The sequence below is a fragment of the Pelophylax lessonae genome, assembly GCF_965119305.1.
Source record: "Pelophylax lessonae genome assembly, chromosome: 1".
NCBI classification, from domain to species: domain Eukaryota; kingdom Metazoa; phylum Chordata; class Amphibia; order Anura; family Ranidae; genus Pelophylax; species Pelophylax lessonae.
Genome location: NC_138768.1, coordinates 478,191,400 through 478,208,889, shown reverse-complemented (window position 1 = coordinate 478,208,889; position 17,490 = coordinate 478,191,400). Strand labels below are relative to the sequence as shown.

Sequence of the window (17,490 nt, the reverse complement as noted above, 5' to 3'; positions counted from 1 at the left end):
CTCTTCCATGTGGTGCCATTGCTGACAGCATGAAATTGGAAGGAGTTTTCTTTGTTAAGTGACGCCCTTTCATAATCCGCTGTCTGCTGGATGCCTGTTTAATTAATAATTAGACTCACCTGTAATTGAATCTTGTTAATTAGGATTTTGTTGTCTAAGGGCCAGCTCACACCACTAGCAGTCCAATGCATTTTGTTCTGTATCAAAAATGCATGGAAAGCAGGTTATATTGTTTCCAGTGGCATAGTTCACACCAGTGCTTGCAGCTCCAGTGTGTTTCAGTTCCAGAAAAAAAAGTAGAACATGCTGCATTTTTCCTGCCCTGGACTGTACTGGAACGCTGTAAAACGCTTAAAAAAATGCACTGGAACGCACCAAAAACGCACTGGAACGCACCAAAAACACACTGGAATGCACATGTCCTTATTGGAACTTGAACGCACATAGAGAAAAGCATCTGGAATGTATCAGGACTGCATTTCTATGGTGTGAACTGGCCCTAAAATTTAGCTTTGCTCCTAAGACTTTTTATTGGGGTGTATTCATTTTGGCAACATGGTCTTGAATGAATTTGTTAGGAAAAATACTTTTTTTGTGTGTGCAAATTAACAAATCTTGGTTGCAATCAATGGCCTGCATATGTGGGAGTATTTTGTAGTATAGTGTCCCATAGAAAATGTTGATTCTGAAAGGAAAGTAAAGGTTTTCTGACAAATCTGTTGGGGTTTTCCCTATTTATGCTGAGCACTGTATATGCATATGCGTGTGTGTATATATATATATATATATATATATATATATATATATATATATATATATATATATATATACACAGTATATATATATATTTTTATGTATTCTGCCCTTTTTTTAATGTTTAGGATCTCAGCCTTAGTAACTGCTAAATTATAATCTGTTCCTCATTTAAGTATAATAATAGACAATTTTTTTTCTTAAATGCTGCCTGAACTATTTGTTCATTATCAAAGCACCAAGAATTCTTCAATATATCAAGAAATTCTGTAGTAAATTGTTTGGAATGTTGTGTTTGTAAAGGTTTGTCAAAGTAAAACAAATATGTTAAATGTTTTTTTTGTTTTTTTTACAAATAACAGCCTTTTAGTTATGATTTCTATGAAAAACAGATCACAGTTTGTTGTATACTATAATGCAAATACACATCTCACCTGATGACCTCATCATTTAAATAGGCAAAGTTTTAGATTTAGTGGCACTTTTAATATTACCCCCTCCTTCACATCTTATCAAGTTCTCTATCCCACAACATGGTAATTACTCAAAAATATCAAATCAAAATTTGTTAAAATAAATGGTCATATTCTAAATATATTTTCTAGCTCGTTTTTTTTGTTTGAATGTATTCTTTAATTCTGTCTAACACAGGTGTATATCTACAATACATATGTTGTTACATTTCTGCAAGATGCTGTGGAGCCTAATATGTAATTACCAAAACTTTAATAATGTTTAATGCACTTTTTTGAGAGGGGGGGGTTACCATATTTTAAATCATTATTTGCTTCCTTTTAAGCAAAGCATATTATGTCATGTTGTCCATGTGAAGACCAAGTACGATATACATATATATGTTAAATGTTTAAACTGTTGCATTCTCACTAGGATCATCGATTTGTGGTTACTAAATACAATATTGTGTTTAAGCCCCGGTTCACACTTGTGCGTGTGCGGGGTTCGCATGTAATGTCGGAGCACACTGCTCCGACATTACATGCAATCGGCTGTGCGGTGCGAGTTTAGCCATGCAGTTTGTATGGCTAAATTCGCACCGCAGCCGCACCAAACACGCACAGGGACCCTTTTTGGCAGCCGCATCAGGATCGGATTGCACAGTGGTTTACACTTGTGCGATCCGATCCTGTGCGAACTGCACGATCGCACTGCGATATGCGATCAAACTGGGGGTGTCGTTACGATTACATTGACACCCCCAGCGTATCGCATATGGCAGTGTGAACTGCCGGGGGTGCGTGTGCGATGCGGGAACAGGCTGCGGATTCGCAGCCTTCCCGCATCGCATAAATGTGAACCGAGGCTCATAGTAGGTATAACAGAGGGCTTCTTGTGTGTTACCATTAGGTCTTAGTACTATAGGAAAAATATTTTAGTTTTTTATATTAACTGGTGTTTTTGTTTTTTGTTTTTTTCTTTTTTTGTTTGTTTTGTTTTCTCTTTAGGTGCCTTACAAATTGAAAACAGTGAAGAGACAGATCAGGGGAAGTACGAATGTGTTGCAACCAACAGCGCTGGTGTTCGCTACTCTTCACCTGCTAATCTTTATGTGAGAGGTAGGGAGCAGCTGGGCTCTGCACACTGGTAATGTGAACATTCTGCAGGCCGTACCTGCTATCTTGTTCTTATATCTCCAGTTTTGGCTTTAACTCTTTAATGATTTCATGTTTCTGAAAGTGGTCTGTCAGTATATATTAATTGTATACTTTACTAGATAATAGTATTTATGAACAGGTTAGGTATAAGTCCTAAGCACACTGTATAAAAGTGTACTTTAGGATACAAGTTACTGTGCTAGGTTCTATTAGTAATGTCAATAACATGGCATGTATTTATTACACCAACACATTATATGTGTTTACTACATGCTTTAAATGATACTTTGAAATTACAAAAGCCTTAGTGTCAAGACATTTTACAGAATAAAAATATACTTATTAAACATTTCAGATTTTATTCAACAAAATGCATTTTTTTTTGTTTTTTTTTTTTGCTCAGTGTAAACCCAACAAAAAAATAATTCTACCACTTATGGACTTCTGCTGTGGTTCTGACAGTATACAAATATAGTGAATGCATAGCACAAAATAAAGAATGACAGACACTTAATTAAGTTATTTTGTGTATAGAGAATTAAATGTCAGAATAACATTTTTTTTTTAATATTAGGAGAATGCCACACAGCTGCAGTACTTATGTTGGGAATGTATAAATAAAATCAATATAGGGGAAATAGTATCTAATAATCTGCATATGTCTCATGAATAGATATTGGTGGGTTTAAATAATACTAGACAATAACATCCTAAATATGCCTAAATACTTGGTCTTATTTTACTTCAGGGCATCTGCAATTGAGGAGTATATTTATGTATACATAAATGCATTAAGACCCAATATTGTAGGGATCGCTATATTCTTTCTCTGTTTTTATGATTCAAAACAACAGTGCAGTTTGTAATGATCATGTCAACATTGGGCCTGTTGCTAAATAACGAGTATTATATACTGAGCATATATATATAAATATATATATATATATATATATACACACACAAGCAAATGTTATATATGTGTCCAGTATAGCAAATGCCAAAAAGATGGAGTAAAATGTAGGTACAAATGCAGGAGATAAGTAAATATACTTGTTGCTAGTTTTAATTTACATATATATATATATATCTATATATATATAGATGGATTAGTCGCTTTGCAGCTGAAAGCCTGGAGAAGGTCTTTTTTTACTCTCTCTGTGTCTCCCCTATTTTTTCTCTTCTCCTCATGTCATTGTGTTCTGCATCAAACCCCTTAACATCCCTCAGAGCTACGAGAAGGTTGGTGTGTTTTTTTTTTGTTTTGTTTTGTTTTATTTTGTTTCTTTTTTACGTTCTTTACTCACATTTTTTACATACAAAGATTTAAAAAAAAAAAAAAATATTTAAATGAAGGGCAGTGCAACTGTCCATGGGCTTTGGGGATTGAGATGATATTGCATTGTGAGACACCTCTATGCATCCTTTGGTAATGTTGCTGGGTTTTTGCACTTTTCGTCGTCATAGTTATTGGGTGCTCGGGCAGTAAGTCTGATGCATGATAGGAGAATGTAACTTTTTTTGCATGAATTATTTTTTATTTTAATGTAACCTTTTTTGTTTTTGTTATTACTGTGTTGCTCTGTAGTGCAAATCCTAAAGTTATGTGGCGTTGTAGACGTAGTAGTTGCATGTTCAAAAAAAAAACTTTGTTCCTGTCCTGTGGTGATAAAATATTTTCATGCTCAACTACTTGTCATGTTGCACAGCAAATACCACATTTCAACAGTATTAAAGTTAGGTAATATAGCAAAGAAACACAATGGTTTATTCAAAATAGTAATGCCATTTACAAATGAAACCAATCAACATGAAAATGTCAGGTTTTTCCATTGTTACTGCTGCAGCCTACAGTACAAAGCCTTTTTAGGCTATTGTGTGCTTCCAGTCTTGTGATCAGAAGTTAAAGAAGGCCCTTTTCTGTTCATGTATGACTGTGCCACTGTGCACCACATAAGATTTTAATAAAGACATCAACCCTTTTGAATGCTTTAGGGATGGGCCAGGTCTTTCGTATCCAGCATCAGTGACATGACATGACATCTCAAATGTTCTTTTGCTGACAGGGCACAAATTCTCACAGGCACACTGTATAGCCTTTACAGAAGAATAAAGGCTGTTTTAGCTACAGGGGTTAGGGGATGGGTATTAATACTAATCACATAGGATGACCGACAAGCTCATAAAGGTGGGATGGATAGATGTCCACAAACTTTTGGCCACATTTGTATTGCTGCCTCCCCTGCCCCTTTACCATCTATATAATCTTATACTCGCCTGCCCCAGATCGGTTGAGATTTTTCACGACAAGGCTACACAACTGCTTGTAAAAATCTGCTAAATTAAGCCTCCACATGTGCTCTGCACTCTCTATTCAATCCTATGGAGAGTTTGGACTTCATGGGAAGACCAGAATGTAAGTGAAACTGCAGTTACACCTAAAGAGCTAAACCTTGACACATTTTTATTGCACCAAATGTTTGGACCATATAACCTTATAATGTAATGCCATTACCTTTCTATAGGGATAATTTGTGTTTTTTTAGATCCCAGCAGAAAAAAATCAGCTAATTCTTCAATATTTGACTATTTTCTTTCATGGTGTTTATAAAAAGGCATAGTTATATCAAAATAGTCAGAAAATTCAGTAGCATTTACTTTTTTAAAATCACAGCAGGCATTTTTAAGTATTATGACATAGTTAAAACATGCACTGGGCAGGAACAAAGTTCCAAGGCAGTAAACATGTATTTGTAAGTGTTGTATGTTCTACTTATGCATTGATGTGTATTTGCATTGGATAAAATAGATTGGATTACACCTTGTTAAGTTTAAACTTAGGTGTATAATTTCTAGTTCTTTCCTTTTTTTTTTATTTGCTAACATGCACTGTTTTTAGTCTAGTTGACTATATAAGTACTAGTATTGATTACAAACTTATATATATTTTTTTGTAATGTATGCAATCATTAACAGGTGTAATCTAAACTTCAGTTATGATGTAGAGGCTGCACATTTTTGGCACCCCTCCTCACGACCCTTTCCTTTACATTTTGGAATAAGACTCAACAATTCCTGTCTCACCAAAATGATAAAATATTTGTCTTCTCCTACCCTGTCTGGAGCCACCGCTTGCTGATTGTTGGAGTGCAATTTAATTACTAAATTCTGTTATTACTTCAGATGGTCATTTCACTATATTTTTTATTTTTTTATAGTAATTATACTTTTACCATTTTTGTTCTCTAAATCGGAGCTTGAAAGTTTGAGGTTTTAATCTAATTGTAAAGAGTACTCACAGAGCATACTTTTAGTTACAAAGAATGCAGTTTAAAAATTCCATATTCAGAACAAATGACAACACAAAATAGAAAAAGGGAAAGAAGTTCTGTCAAAGCTGAATGTGTAGCCTGCTTACAAATCGATATTTAGTAGACTGTTAAATCAAAACTTCTCTAACGTGTACAGTCTATCAATATTTAAATGAAGGTAAAAATAAAACCGGCTGACAAGGCTTATTTTTTTTCTTCAGATACTGAAGATATACTTCAAATAACTACTGTAAAAATTAGTTAATTGTAAGCTCTAACGAGCAGGGCCCTCTACTTCTTCCTGTTTTGAACTGTATTGTCTTCCCTCACATTGTAAAGCGCTGCGCAAACTGTTGGCGCTATATAAATCCTGTATAATAATAATAATAATTGGGTGCAAGAAGCATACGTTACAATAACACCTAGTCAAAGCTTAGCTTTTCCTTTATATGAACACTAAAGGGCTATGGCATTTACATAGAAACAGTCAGTCATCCGCTCTCTTGAGCTAAGATGTTCCCCCATATCACAAATCATGTGCCCAGTGCTTTGGCAGAGGCTATAACCATTAGAGGGAGTTCAGAGTGATGTTTTGCAGCAAGTTACATTTCAAGCTCTCTTGCTAACTTTTATACATAGCACAAACTTTGGATTTTAAATCTGCCTGAATTTTGTGTCTAAGATTTTTGCTTACTTTCCAAAAAAGTTATTGTTTTGGTGTGGATGAGGCGAAGGCTGTAGATCCATGTATACATAATTTGCACCAACCCACCCCCCACCTTTTTATCTCTAGTGCCAAAACTCCTCTAGAAACTTACTCTGCTTCCTGCTCTAACGGTCTTCTCTGTTGATGGTAGTTTTCTTAAAACATTGACCTCAAAGTCTTAAACTTCAAGACGGCCAAACTCAAAAAGGCAGTATAAGCAGTCAATTTTTAAATATTGAGGAGTGGTCAGGTACAACAAAACCAATCCAAATACTTTTATAGAAAACAATAACATTTTTATTAAAAAATACACACTCAAATAAAGATTTTTTGTATATTTACAGCCTGCCTGATTTGAAGACGAAAATTGATCTTAAAGAGGAGCTCCAGCCAGCTATAAAAAAAAAATAAAAGTCAGCAGCTATAAAGAGTGTAGCTGCTGACCGTTAAAAAACAGCCACTCCCATCCCACTGTCCAGCTGTGAGCTCACCCCAACTGTCTTTATCCTCCGCCCTCCCTCGGCAGCTCTGACATCTTCACTACGGGCACCTAGCCGTGACAGCTTGCAGCTTTACAGCCCACTGCGCATCTGTGAGTGGCGCGGCGCATCCTGGATTGGTGGATGCAGTCTACTGGGACCTGTCAGGGTCCCAGAAGACTGCAGGGGGAGAGAGGGAGGTGAACTTCCGTTGCTGAGCACCGAACGGAAGTAGGAGCAGGTACCTGTCAAAATTGGGTACCTGCTCTCCCCTCCCCCTCCCCCCCGCTTCTCAAAAGTGCCAATAATTGTGCAAGAGGCGTGGGGGACAATTCCTTAATGCGGAACTTCCCCTTTTGGGTTTCTCAATAATTTGAATGGCAGAACTGTGTAGACTTCAATGTCTAAATTAGATGATCTTCTAAGACCAGGACATTGGAATTATTGTGAGTCTATGGTATACATGCTTTGACCATCCAATAGTTTTTCACCACTAAAAGCTCTAACATACTAAGGAGGAGAAAGTGGATTTACATTTTTTTTGATATATGGAGTATTTTTAGAGCTATAGGGGGCACCATTAGCAGTTTGTTTTGCACAGAAATGTCTGTTTTCTAAAAGATGAAAGCAATAGTTAGCAACCTTATCCTTTAACCTTCACCCAAAACGAAATCAATAGAATCAGATGATAGGTATGTTTGCAATTAGAAAAAGAAATTATGTGTGTGTAATTGATATGTATTTTATGTCTTTACTTTAAAGATTTTGGCATTAAAGGTTATGTTTTAGTTAAAGGTGAAGTCTGTTGGTGCAAACCCATCTGATGGCTTGTTATACACCGTTTACACCATATCATTCTGGATCGAGGGCAGAATTGCTGCAATTCTGCCCTCGATCCTGAATCAGTGCAGATTGCGGGACACGCTTGCAATCCCTGTTATTTTCAATAGCGATTTTGCCGCGATTGTCACCTAACGACAACTTCCGGGACTTCTTTTGGACGAAAAGCGTCCTGCGATTCTGTTTGCGCGATTTTACCGCGTTTTGTCAGATGTCAATCTCAGCAAAATTGTGGCAAAATCGTGCCGCGATTTGAGTGCCATTGAAAATAACGGGCGTCCCACGATTCATGGCGATTCAGACTTGCAGGCAGAATCGTGTGCGATTTCGCCTGCGATCCGGAATGCCATAGTGTGAACAGAGCCTTAGGGACTTCATTGATGAGATCTTCCTGTGCCACAGTTGCATGCTCTGTTCCTATCCACCATAGAGTAGTGAAAATTCCAGTAGACCTTGGGATGTTCACAGTGGCCTTTTGTGTGCTACATGTTATGCATCAAATTAAAGACTAAATAAATGGACCTACCTATTAGGGCTATTATAAATCTGCATTAACACTGGGGATTAAGCTCAAGAAGCTTTCTTTTTGTTTGTTTTGGATATGGTGGGGAAAGCATTTACTGCTTCATTAGGGCTCATGCACACTGCATCGTGTTTTTGGGCACAGACTCCTAAGTGCCCAAAAACACGTGGAAAAGCGTGAAAAAGCTCAAAAACGCACACACACACAAAAAAAAGGGAAAATTAGCGGAGGGGAGTGTTTATGAAAAAAAAACACTTCTGCTCAAAAAAGCTCAAATAAGCTCAATACAAATGTGCAAAAGAGCACAAGCTTCTTCAAGCTTTTAGGCAGGGAAATAAAAGCTCAGATGCCTATAAGCAGCTTTTATGAGCTTCAGCGGGCATGAGCCCTTACTGTGCAATTTAGTAGATAACTTGACTGGTTGCCCATGGTGCTGGCCCTCTTTTCCCAGTTTGCTGTACAAGGAATGACAGAAAGGTAATATAAAGAAAAATTACAAATAATGTTGAGTTTGGAATTAATAGTATCATGTCTGTGTTTGCAGATAAACTGTAATCTATTTAGTAGTTTACCCTAATTTACATGCTGGACTAGATGCACTGGTTAATTGAGTAAATATTTTTCAGTGTAAATAAATATGATAATTTAAATAATAAACATTAATAATTTAAATAAAGCTATGCACTTGGAGGCTTAAAACATTCATGCATGCATTATATGGAGGAGAAAGGGAGTAAAATGGCTGGAATGAATGAAGGATTAGAGTGTCTTGGTAGATAATAGGCTAAATAGCAGCAAGTTGTATCAATCTGCATCTTATAATACTAGGAAAAAACTTTGTTCAAAAGAGGCATATTCTCAGTTAGGACATACTGTACTTAAGACATTCATTTGCCTCTGTAGAAAGGTTTAGTAATAGGTGTACAGAATGCAGTGTACAGATTCTACGTTTGATTGGGTACTAGTTCAAAATAAAATTGTGAAACTAGAAACAGTGAAGAGAACCTCATCTATGAAAAAATAATTGAACTGAATTGTTTTGTTTTAGAGCTGAGATTAAGGTGGTGATATCATAACGCAGGGCATGAGCTTAAATCTGAAAACGAATGTTTATGTATTAAGGTAAAATGCTTACACTAGATAGATTAATATTTATCTTCTGCCTAGAGTTCAGCTTTAAAGTGAGTGTAAACAATCACCTTGTAAAATAAGCCATTCAATCTAAAAAGGAAATGAAAGGCAAAGCATTTGTGTATAGATATAACAAAAAAATGTATAAATACCTTTTTTCCCTTTTTTATCAGTGATCACATTCCCCCTGTTCTCAGTTGCATAAGAACCTGGGAGAGGAGAAGCAACAGAACACTGAGCTTCCCAGTAAATAGCTGTGCAGGGGTGTGTGTCAGGACAAGTCTGATCATTGAAGGAGAGGAGGCTTAGTTTCCAGCACAGCTATAGAACTGACCTTGGTCAGTTCTCCTACTTAGTGAAGTCCGTTTTAATAGAATGGCAGAGGGACTGGAAGGAACACCATGGATTTTTACAAAAAGGAAGCAATACAAAGAGAACATGATAGTTTTTTATACAGTAGGTACAGCAGGCACATATCCGGAATATGAAAATGCTTTAACTACTCAACATAAAACAAAAGCTGAACTAACAGTTTTGAATTAATTCAGTTTGCACACGATCATGCTAACTATGTTTTCTCCTCTCCTATACAGTGGAAAACCATAAAATGCATCCTATGGCATGTATTTATTTCCCACAGAACCTGCATTAAAGTGATAGTAAACGCTTTATTAAAAAAAAACAAAGTTTCTTCCTGCAAGGCAATATTATAATGTGCGAGTATGCACCGCAAAAACGAAGCCCTCCAGCAGAGCAATGCATTTTATCCAGGAGTTTTTTTTCTTCTAAACGGCCTTATAACCTCTTTCTGTCTATTCAAATTGGACTGACTACTGTTACATAGTGTATGCAGGTAACTTAAATGGTTTGTTTAGTTTTAACCAATTCAGCTCTTTGGGCATACTATGTACGTCCAAAGAGTGAACCTTTAATCACAAGCTGATGGCTGCATTAGCAGCCATCAGCTTGTGTGTGTTTTGTATAGCCGGCTCTCGGATTCAAAGTGAAAGTGATGAGGCAGCTCCATAGCTGCCGATCACTTTAACACAGCCAGCAGTGCGGTGCCTCCCCCCTACCACCGGGAGCCCCCCTACATTCAAGCAGTGAAACTGGAAGTGATGTCACTTCCAGTTTCAGATGCACCCTTTCCTGGCCAGCACAGCCAGGGGACACATCTAACCAAGCCGATTTGTGCTTGTTTAGATGGTGTGAAGGGTAGGGGAGAATCGGGGTCTATTAGACCCCTAATGTCTCCAAAAAGAGTACCTGTCAGCTGCCCAATGCTATCACATGGGTTTATAAACCCCTTGTGATAGAAATCAAGTAGAAATAAATATTAAAAAATAAAATAAAAAAGTTTAAAAAATAAAATATATTAAAATAAAAACAGAATTTGCCAAAAACCCCCATAGTCCCGCACACTGACCCAAACGTGAGCCCAGGGTTTGCACGCACAAGTAAACCGCAGTCGTACCATACGTGTGACATATCACCGCGAACGCCATGAGAACAATAATTCTAGCACTAGAGCTACTAGTTAACTTTAAACTGATGAGCTGTAAAGGCATTTAAAGCATCACCTATGGAGATTTTTGGGCATCATAGTTTTTGCCGATATCGCAGGAGCACGCAATGTTAAGACATGGAATATTTGGTATCTATTTACTCGATGCACCAACCTCATCATTTGTATTTCACCCAAAAATGGGTATTTTATGGTGTGGTTTTGCACTAAAATTTATTTTATTATATTTTTTTCCTGAAAATTTTCATTTATGAAACCGTTTTGCAAAAATTTGCAATTATCACCTTTTTAATCTGAAGGGCCTCTGCTCTCAGAAAATATATAATGTTCTGGGGTTTAATACTTTTATTGCCAAAAAATAGGCTTTTTACATGTATGCGGAAAAAAAAAATTGTCTGGAGAAAAACTGGTTAAATAACATACTATACAATAGTTTACCAGTAATCTTAGTCTTGCCCAACTTTCTGTTTGTGAAGAGCAACTTTTTAGTACATGTCATGACTGTAGGCATGTCCATGAAAACCATGCAATCAAGCAAAGTAAAATAATACATTTAGCTTGCAAAAAGACCAATTTAGCCTAGACATTACCAGCTGTTTAGTCTATAAAATGATAACCCAATGCCTTTTTTGTAGGAATAAAATAATATCAGAGTTGAACACCTGACTGTTCTATATTTTAGCCACTTAAGGACGGGAAGGTTTTAGCCCCTTAATGACCAGGCCATTTTTTGCGATTCAGGACAGCGTTAATTTAACTGACAATTGCGCAGTCCTGCCATGCTGTACCCAAATAAAATTGATGTATTTTTTCCCCACAAATAGAGCTTTCTTTTCCTGGTACTTGATCACCTCTGCGCTTTTTTATTTTTTGCGCTATAAACAAAAAAAGAGCAACAATTTTGAAAAAAATTATATTTTTTACTTTCTGCTATATACAGTATCTCACAAAATGAGTACACCCTCACATTTTTGTCAATATTTTATTATCTCTTTTCATGTGACAACACTGAAGAAATTACACTTTGCTGCAATGTAAAGTAGTGAGTGTACAGCTTGTATAACAGTGTAAATTTGCTGGCCCCTCAAAATAACTCAACACACAGCCATTAATGTCTAAACTGCTGGCAGCAAAAGTGGGTACACCCCTAAGTGAACATGTCCAAATTCAGCCCAAAGAGTCAATGTTTTGCGTGGTCACCATTATTATTGTTATTACTTTTGTTGCCAGCAGTTTAGACATTAATGGCTGTGTGTTGAGTTATTTTGAGGGGACAGCAAATGTACACTGTTATACAAGCTGTATACTCACTACTTAACATTGTAGCAAAGTGTCATTTATTCAGTGTTGTCAAATTAAAAGATATAATAAAATATTTACAAAACTGTGAAGGGTGTACTCACTTATGTGAGATACTGTAACATTCCCAATTAAAAAAAAAATTAAAATCAAATTTTTTCAACATTTTAGGCCAATTTGTATCCTGCCACACATTTTTGGAAAAAAAAACAATCCTAATAAGTGTATATTGATTGGTTTGTGCAAAATGTATCGTGTCTACAAACTAGGAGAAAGATTTATGTCATTTTTCTTTTTTAGTAATGGTGGTGATCAGCGATTTTTAGCAGGACTGCGACATTGCGGCCGACAGATCGGACCCCTAACTGACATTTTTGATACTTTTGGGGAGACCAGTGACATTACTACTGTAATCAGTGCTAAAAATATGCACTGTTACTGTAGTAATGACACTGGCAGGGAAGGGGTTAACACAAGGGACGATCTAAATGTATGTCTAGGGGGTGTTTTCTAACTGTGAGGGGAATGAGCTTATGGAATGAACACAGGGACCTGTGTTTCCTAAATAGGATGAACACAGGTGCCCTGTGTTGATTGCTGACAGAACAATGCTCTGCCGTGTTTATAGTGGCAGACCACCGTTCTGCCTTCCAGGGGAGTGATCGCGGGAGCAATCATGGCCACCAGCCCCGCAGATCAGCTACCCCTCTCACAAATCGCCGCGCACCGGCGCCTCCGGCAGCTCATGCGCAACCCTACGCTCACTCCCGGGGAGAAACTTTTGGGTGTGGCGATTCCCAAGCCACCTTGCCGCAGTGGTCGGCAAGAGGTTAAAGTAATATGTTAGTAATGTGTTTGTTATTGGTGCATTTTGCTAACTCTTTTTTAGCTTAGCTAACTAGTTCTTACACATGGAGTCAACAATTTCTGTGTTGAAGCAAGCTATATGCTTGTTAAATTCCCATACAGGGTGACAGTTACAGAGACTCAGTTACACAACAAACCATCAGACTAGGTAATTCCTATAAAAGGAGTCTTTTGCTTATTATTTTGTAGGAAAAATATGTGTAAGGAAAATGGGGTCAGTTCACTTCAGTTGGTAGACAATAGGCGTTGTAATTTACCAATGCATATCATGTAACCACCACATCTGACAACAGGTCATGTTTCACCCAAAGTGATTTCAGTTTTATATGTACAGGTGCATCTAAAAGAATTAGAATATCCTCAAAAATTTAATTTATTTCAATAATTATAAAAGTGAAACTTATATATTATATAGATTCATTACACACGGAGTGATATATTTCAAGCATTTATTTCTTTTAATCTTGATGATTATGGCATACAACTAGTGAAAACCCAAAATTCAGTATGTCAGAAAATTAGAATATTACAGAAAACCAATTAAAAAAAAAAAAAAGGATTTTTAATACAGAAATTTTGGCTTACTGAAAAGTATGTACAGTATAGTATGCACGCAATACTTGGTCGGGGCTCCTTTTGCATGAATTACTGCATCAATGCTGCGTGGTATGTGGCCAAAATCAGCCTGTGGCACTGCTGAGGTGGTATGGAAACCCAGGTTGCTTTGATAGCAGTCTTCAGCTCGTCTGCATGGTTGGGTCTATTGTCTCTCATCTTCCTCTTGAGAATGCCCCACAGATTCTCTATGGGGTTTAGGTCAGGCGAGTTTGCAGGCTAATCAAGCATAGTGATACCATGATCATTAAACCAAATATTGGTACTTTTGGCAGTGTGGGCAGGTGCTAAGTCCTGCTGGAAAATGAAATCCGCATCAACATAAAGCTGGTCAGCAGAAGGAAGCATGGAGTGAGTTTGTGAACTAGATTTTCCTGGTAAAGGGCTGTGCTCACTTTGGACTTGATAAAACACAGTGGACCAACACTAGCAAATGACATGGCTCCCCAAATCATCACTGACTGTGGAAACTTTACACTGGACCTCAGGCAACTTGGATTCTGTGCCTCTCCACTCTTCCTCCAGACTCTGGGACCTTGATTTCCAAATTAAATGCAAACTTTACTTTCAACTGAAAAGAGGACTTTGGACCACTAAGCAACAGTCCAGTCCTTTTTCTCCTTAGCCCAGGTAAGACGTTTCTGACTTCTCTGGTTCAGGAGTGGCTTGACACAAGGAATGCAACAATTGTAGCCCATGTCCTGCATAAGTCTGTGTGTGGTGGCTCTTGAAGCACTAACACCAGCCGTAGCCCCTCTCCTTGTGAATCTCTCCCAAATTATTGACTGGCCTTTGCTTCACAGTCCTCTCAAGGCTGTGGTTATTCGTGTTGCTTGTGCTCCTTTTTTTACCACACTTTTTCCCTTCCTTCCTCCACTCCACTTTCCATTATTATGCTTGGATTCAGCACTCTTTGAACAGCTAGCTTCTTTAGGAATTACCTTTTTTGACTTACTCTCCTTGTGGAGGGTGTCAATGACTGTCTTCTGGACAACTGTCAAGTCTGCAATCTTCCCCATTATTGGCGGTGCTAAACATGTTTTCTGGTGGGTTCTCCCTTATTACTCATGGAGGCAGCAGGTCCCTCAGGATCTCAGCCTTCCATTGATGCGCTGATGGCGTTCCTGGAGTCCTTTCCCAGGTGGAGGTGACGTTTGAGCAAGGGAGTTAGCAAAAAGCACCGCTCCTGCCTCATCTGTCTTCTCAGATCCTGAATCTGGCTCTGTTGCCGTGGATGTGGCCCACTCTGCTGGGTGCCACGCTCCTCGATCTGTCAGAAAGTGAGGATGATTCCTCCACAACGGCAGCGACGCATGAGAAGGCACTGGTTGATGCACTTGTTACATCTGTGCAGGAGACATTGAAGATGGAGGATGCATCTGAGACAGCTGCAGAGATGGCCATTCCTTTTGGTACCAACAAGCCGTCTCGCACGGTGAAAGTGTTTACTTATTCCTCCTATTTTGACAAGTTTGTCTACAAAGATTGGGAGCGCCCAAAACATCCCTTTGTGGTTCCTAAACGTTTTGCTCTGTGGTACTCCTTTAAAGAGTCACTTCGCCAGAAGTGAACTGTCCCACCGTTGGTGGACCCTCCTGTTCCCAGGATGAATAAGGCAACCCTGATTCGGATAGAGGAATCCCCAGCTTTTAAAGATCCAGCTGACATGTTTACTGTTGCTGGTTCAATGTTACGGCCAGTCCTGGCTTTTGCGTCATGGTCTGGGGGGGGCTGAACAGATTCCCACTACCTTTGTTGAATTGTTGGACCAGTTGATCCAGGGGCTGCAATTTGTCTCCAATGCCTCTCTGGATATGGCTCCCTTGATTTCTAAGCTCTCTGTTTGGGCAGTGGTGCTTAGGTGTGTGTTGTGGCTTAAGTGTTGGTCTGCGGACCAAACCTCCAAGAAAGCTCTAACTGTTTTGCCCTTTGAAGGCGATCGCCTGTTTGGGGCTACCCTGGATGACATCATTAAGAGTCTCAAGAGGCAGGGTAAAGTACTTTTCTTCTACAGTCTGGGAAGGGGAAGCAGCCTCATCTTAGACATGGCACTTCTTTCTCGGCACACAAAAAGTTTTTCCGTCCATTAAGGTCCACTGACAAGGGTTCAAACCTTTCAAGTCCTTCTCGGGAGGTTCCAAGGGGCCCTGGTGTGGTAAGCCAAGAGTGAGTTTCTCTAGGCACATGGACAAGGCCCCTTCAGCAAGAAGGTGCACCCTCACCCATACCTTGGGTGGGTGGACGTCTTTGTTTGTTTCCTGGCCCGTGGTCCTCCTTGGTGAAGGACAAATGGGTCCACTAAGTAATTCTGTCCAGTTATAAGATAGAGTTTCTTGCCCTCCAGAAAGGTCCTTTCTCCCAAAGTGCATCAGTACTTCGACTGGCTTCAAGCTCTCTTCGGGGTGGTGCAGGACCTGTTGGTTCAAGGAGTGATTTTCCTGGTTCCAGTATCTGAACGGTTTCAAGGTTTTTATTCAAACTCAGATTCTGGACCTCAAGGCCCTGAAGTGTTTTGTGTAGGTACAGAAATTCAGAATGGAGTCCATTCAAAGGTGGTAGCACCCTACATCAGGGGGATTTCTTAGCCTCTATCGACATCAAAGATGCTTACTTGCACATTCCAATATGTGCCTGACACCAGCGTTTCCTCCGCTTCGCTGTGGGAGAGGAACACTATCACTTCATGGCATTACCTTTTGGTCTTGCTACGTCAGCGGGGGATTGCTTTGCTGGGGGTACTTGGAGGACCTCCTCTTGCGAGCAGAGTCCTTGTCTGCATTAACAGATGATGTAGAGATAACTATCCAGACTTTGAAGGAGTTCAGTTGGCTTCTGAACTACCAGAAGTCTGCCCTGATTTCGTCCAGAAAATTTGGTTATCTGGGTCTGACTCTCTCTGGATTCAGCACTGGCCAGAGTGTTTCCTCCTCTGGACAAACTCAAGAAGTTGCATTTTTTCATTCGTCTGTTGCTGAACCACAGGTGGTCCTCCCTCCGGATTTACATGTGGGTGCCGGGCCTAATTATGTCTACCTTCGAGGCAGTCCCATTTGCAAGTTCCCTATTAGGTTCCTTTAGAGGGAGATCCTGGTAAAATGGGACAGGTGTCCAAAGTCTCTGGGTTCCCTGGTCTGGTGGCTTTGTTCTCTGACCCTTTAGCAAGACAAGTTCTTTCTCCCCTTGTATTGGACAGTGGTCATGATGGATGCCAGCCTGTCTGTGTGGGTGTGTGGGGAGGTGTCCTGGGGCTGAGCTCAGCTCAGGGTTCTTGGATGCTTAAACAATCCAAACTACTGATCAATATCTTGGAACTTCGGGCGATCAGACTTTGCCTTTATCACTGGACGTGTGTATAAATCGTCCCCAGGAAGACGTCATCTATGACGAAACACATAGGGAAGGAGTGCTGACGTCACCACGTGATACCCGGAAATCGGGCGGCCGTGTTCTGTTGGATTCTGCCGACAATAGCGCTATTATTAAAGTCAAAGGACTGAGATAATAAATAAATATATGAATGAACTAGATTATTATCACAATCACCCCACGCTTAGGAGATATGACAAAGCCTATAAAACTATAAATCAAATAGAACTGCTTAAAAGCATCAAGCTGCTACTCAATAAATAAACAAAATGTAAAACAATGTGTCAATCTCTTCAGAAGTTAATACATGAAAAAGTCCAACACATGAGCAGCGCTGATAAAGAGTGTGACCCCCTTTATAAAAATGTCTGTGAAGCAGCAAAGTCCTCCATAATAACGGATCAATGTAGTGAATACAGATGAAGGCTTCCACCACACCTCGTGACCCCTAGGGAAATGCTCACT

At 39.0% G+C, this 17,490-nt stretch overlaps 1 protein-coding gene across 12 annotated transcripts in view; it reads left to right on the top strand.

The window, feature by feature from the left end:
* Nucleotides 1–17,490, top strand: part of PTPRS (protein tyrosine phosphatase receptor type S) — a 540,344-nt gene that overhangs the window by 178,698 nt on the left and 344,156 nt on the right. For 6 of the 12 annotated variants that reach the window (XM_082243966.1, XM_082243962.1, XM_082243965.1 and 3 more), the window contains exons 5-6: nucleotides 2,217–2,327; nucleotides 3,594–3,605. In XM_082243966.1, the coding sequence (XP_082100092.1) occupies nucleotides 2,217–2,327; nucleotides 3,594–3,605 (123 nt within the window). The remainder of the gene's footprint in view (nucleotides 1–2,216; nucleotides 2,328–3,593; nucleotides 3,606–17,490) is intronic. The other 6 variants (XM_082243959.1, XM_082243967.1, XM_082243958.1 and 3 more) reach the window with 1 other exon arrangement.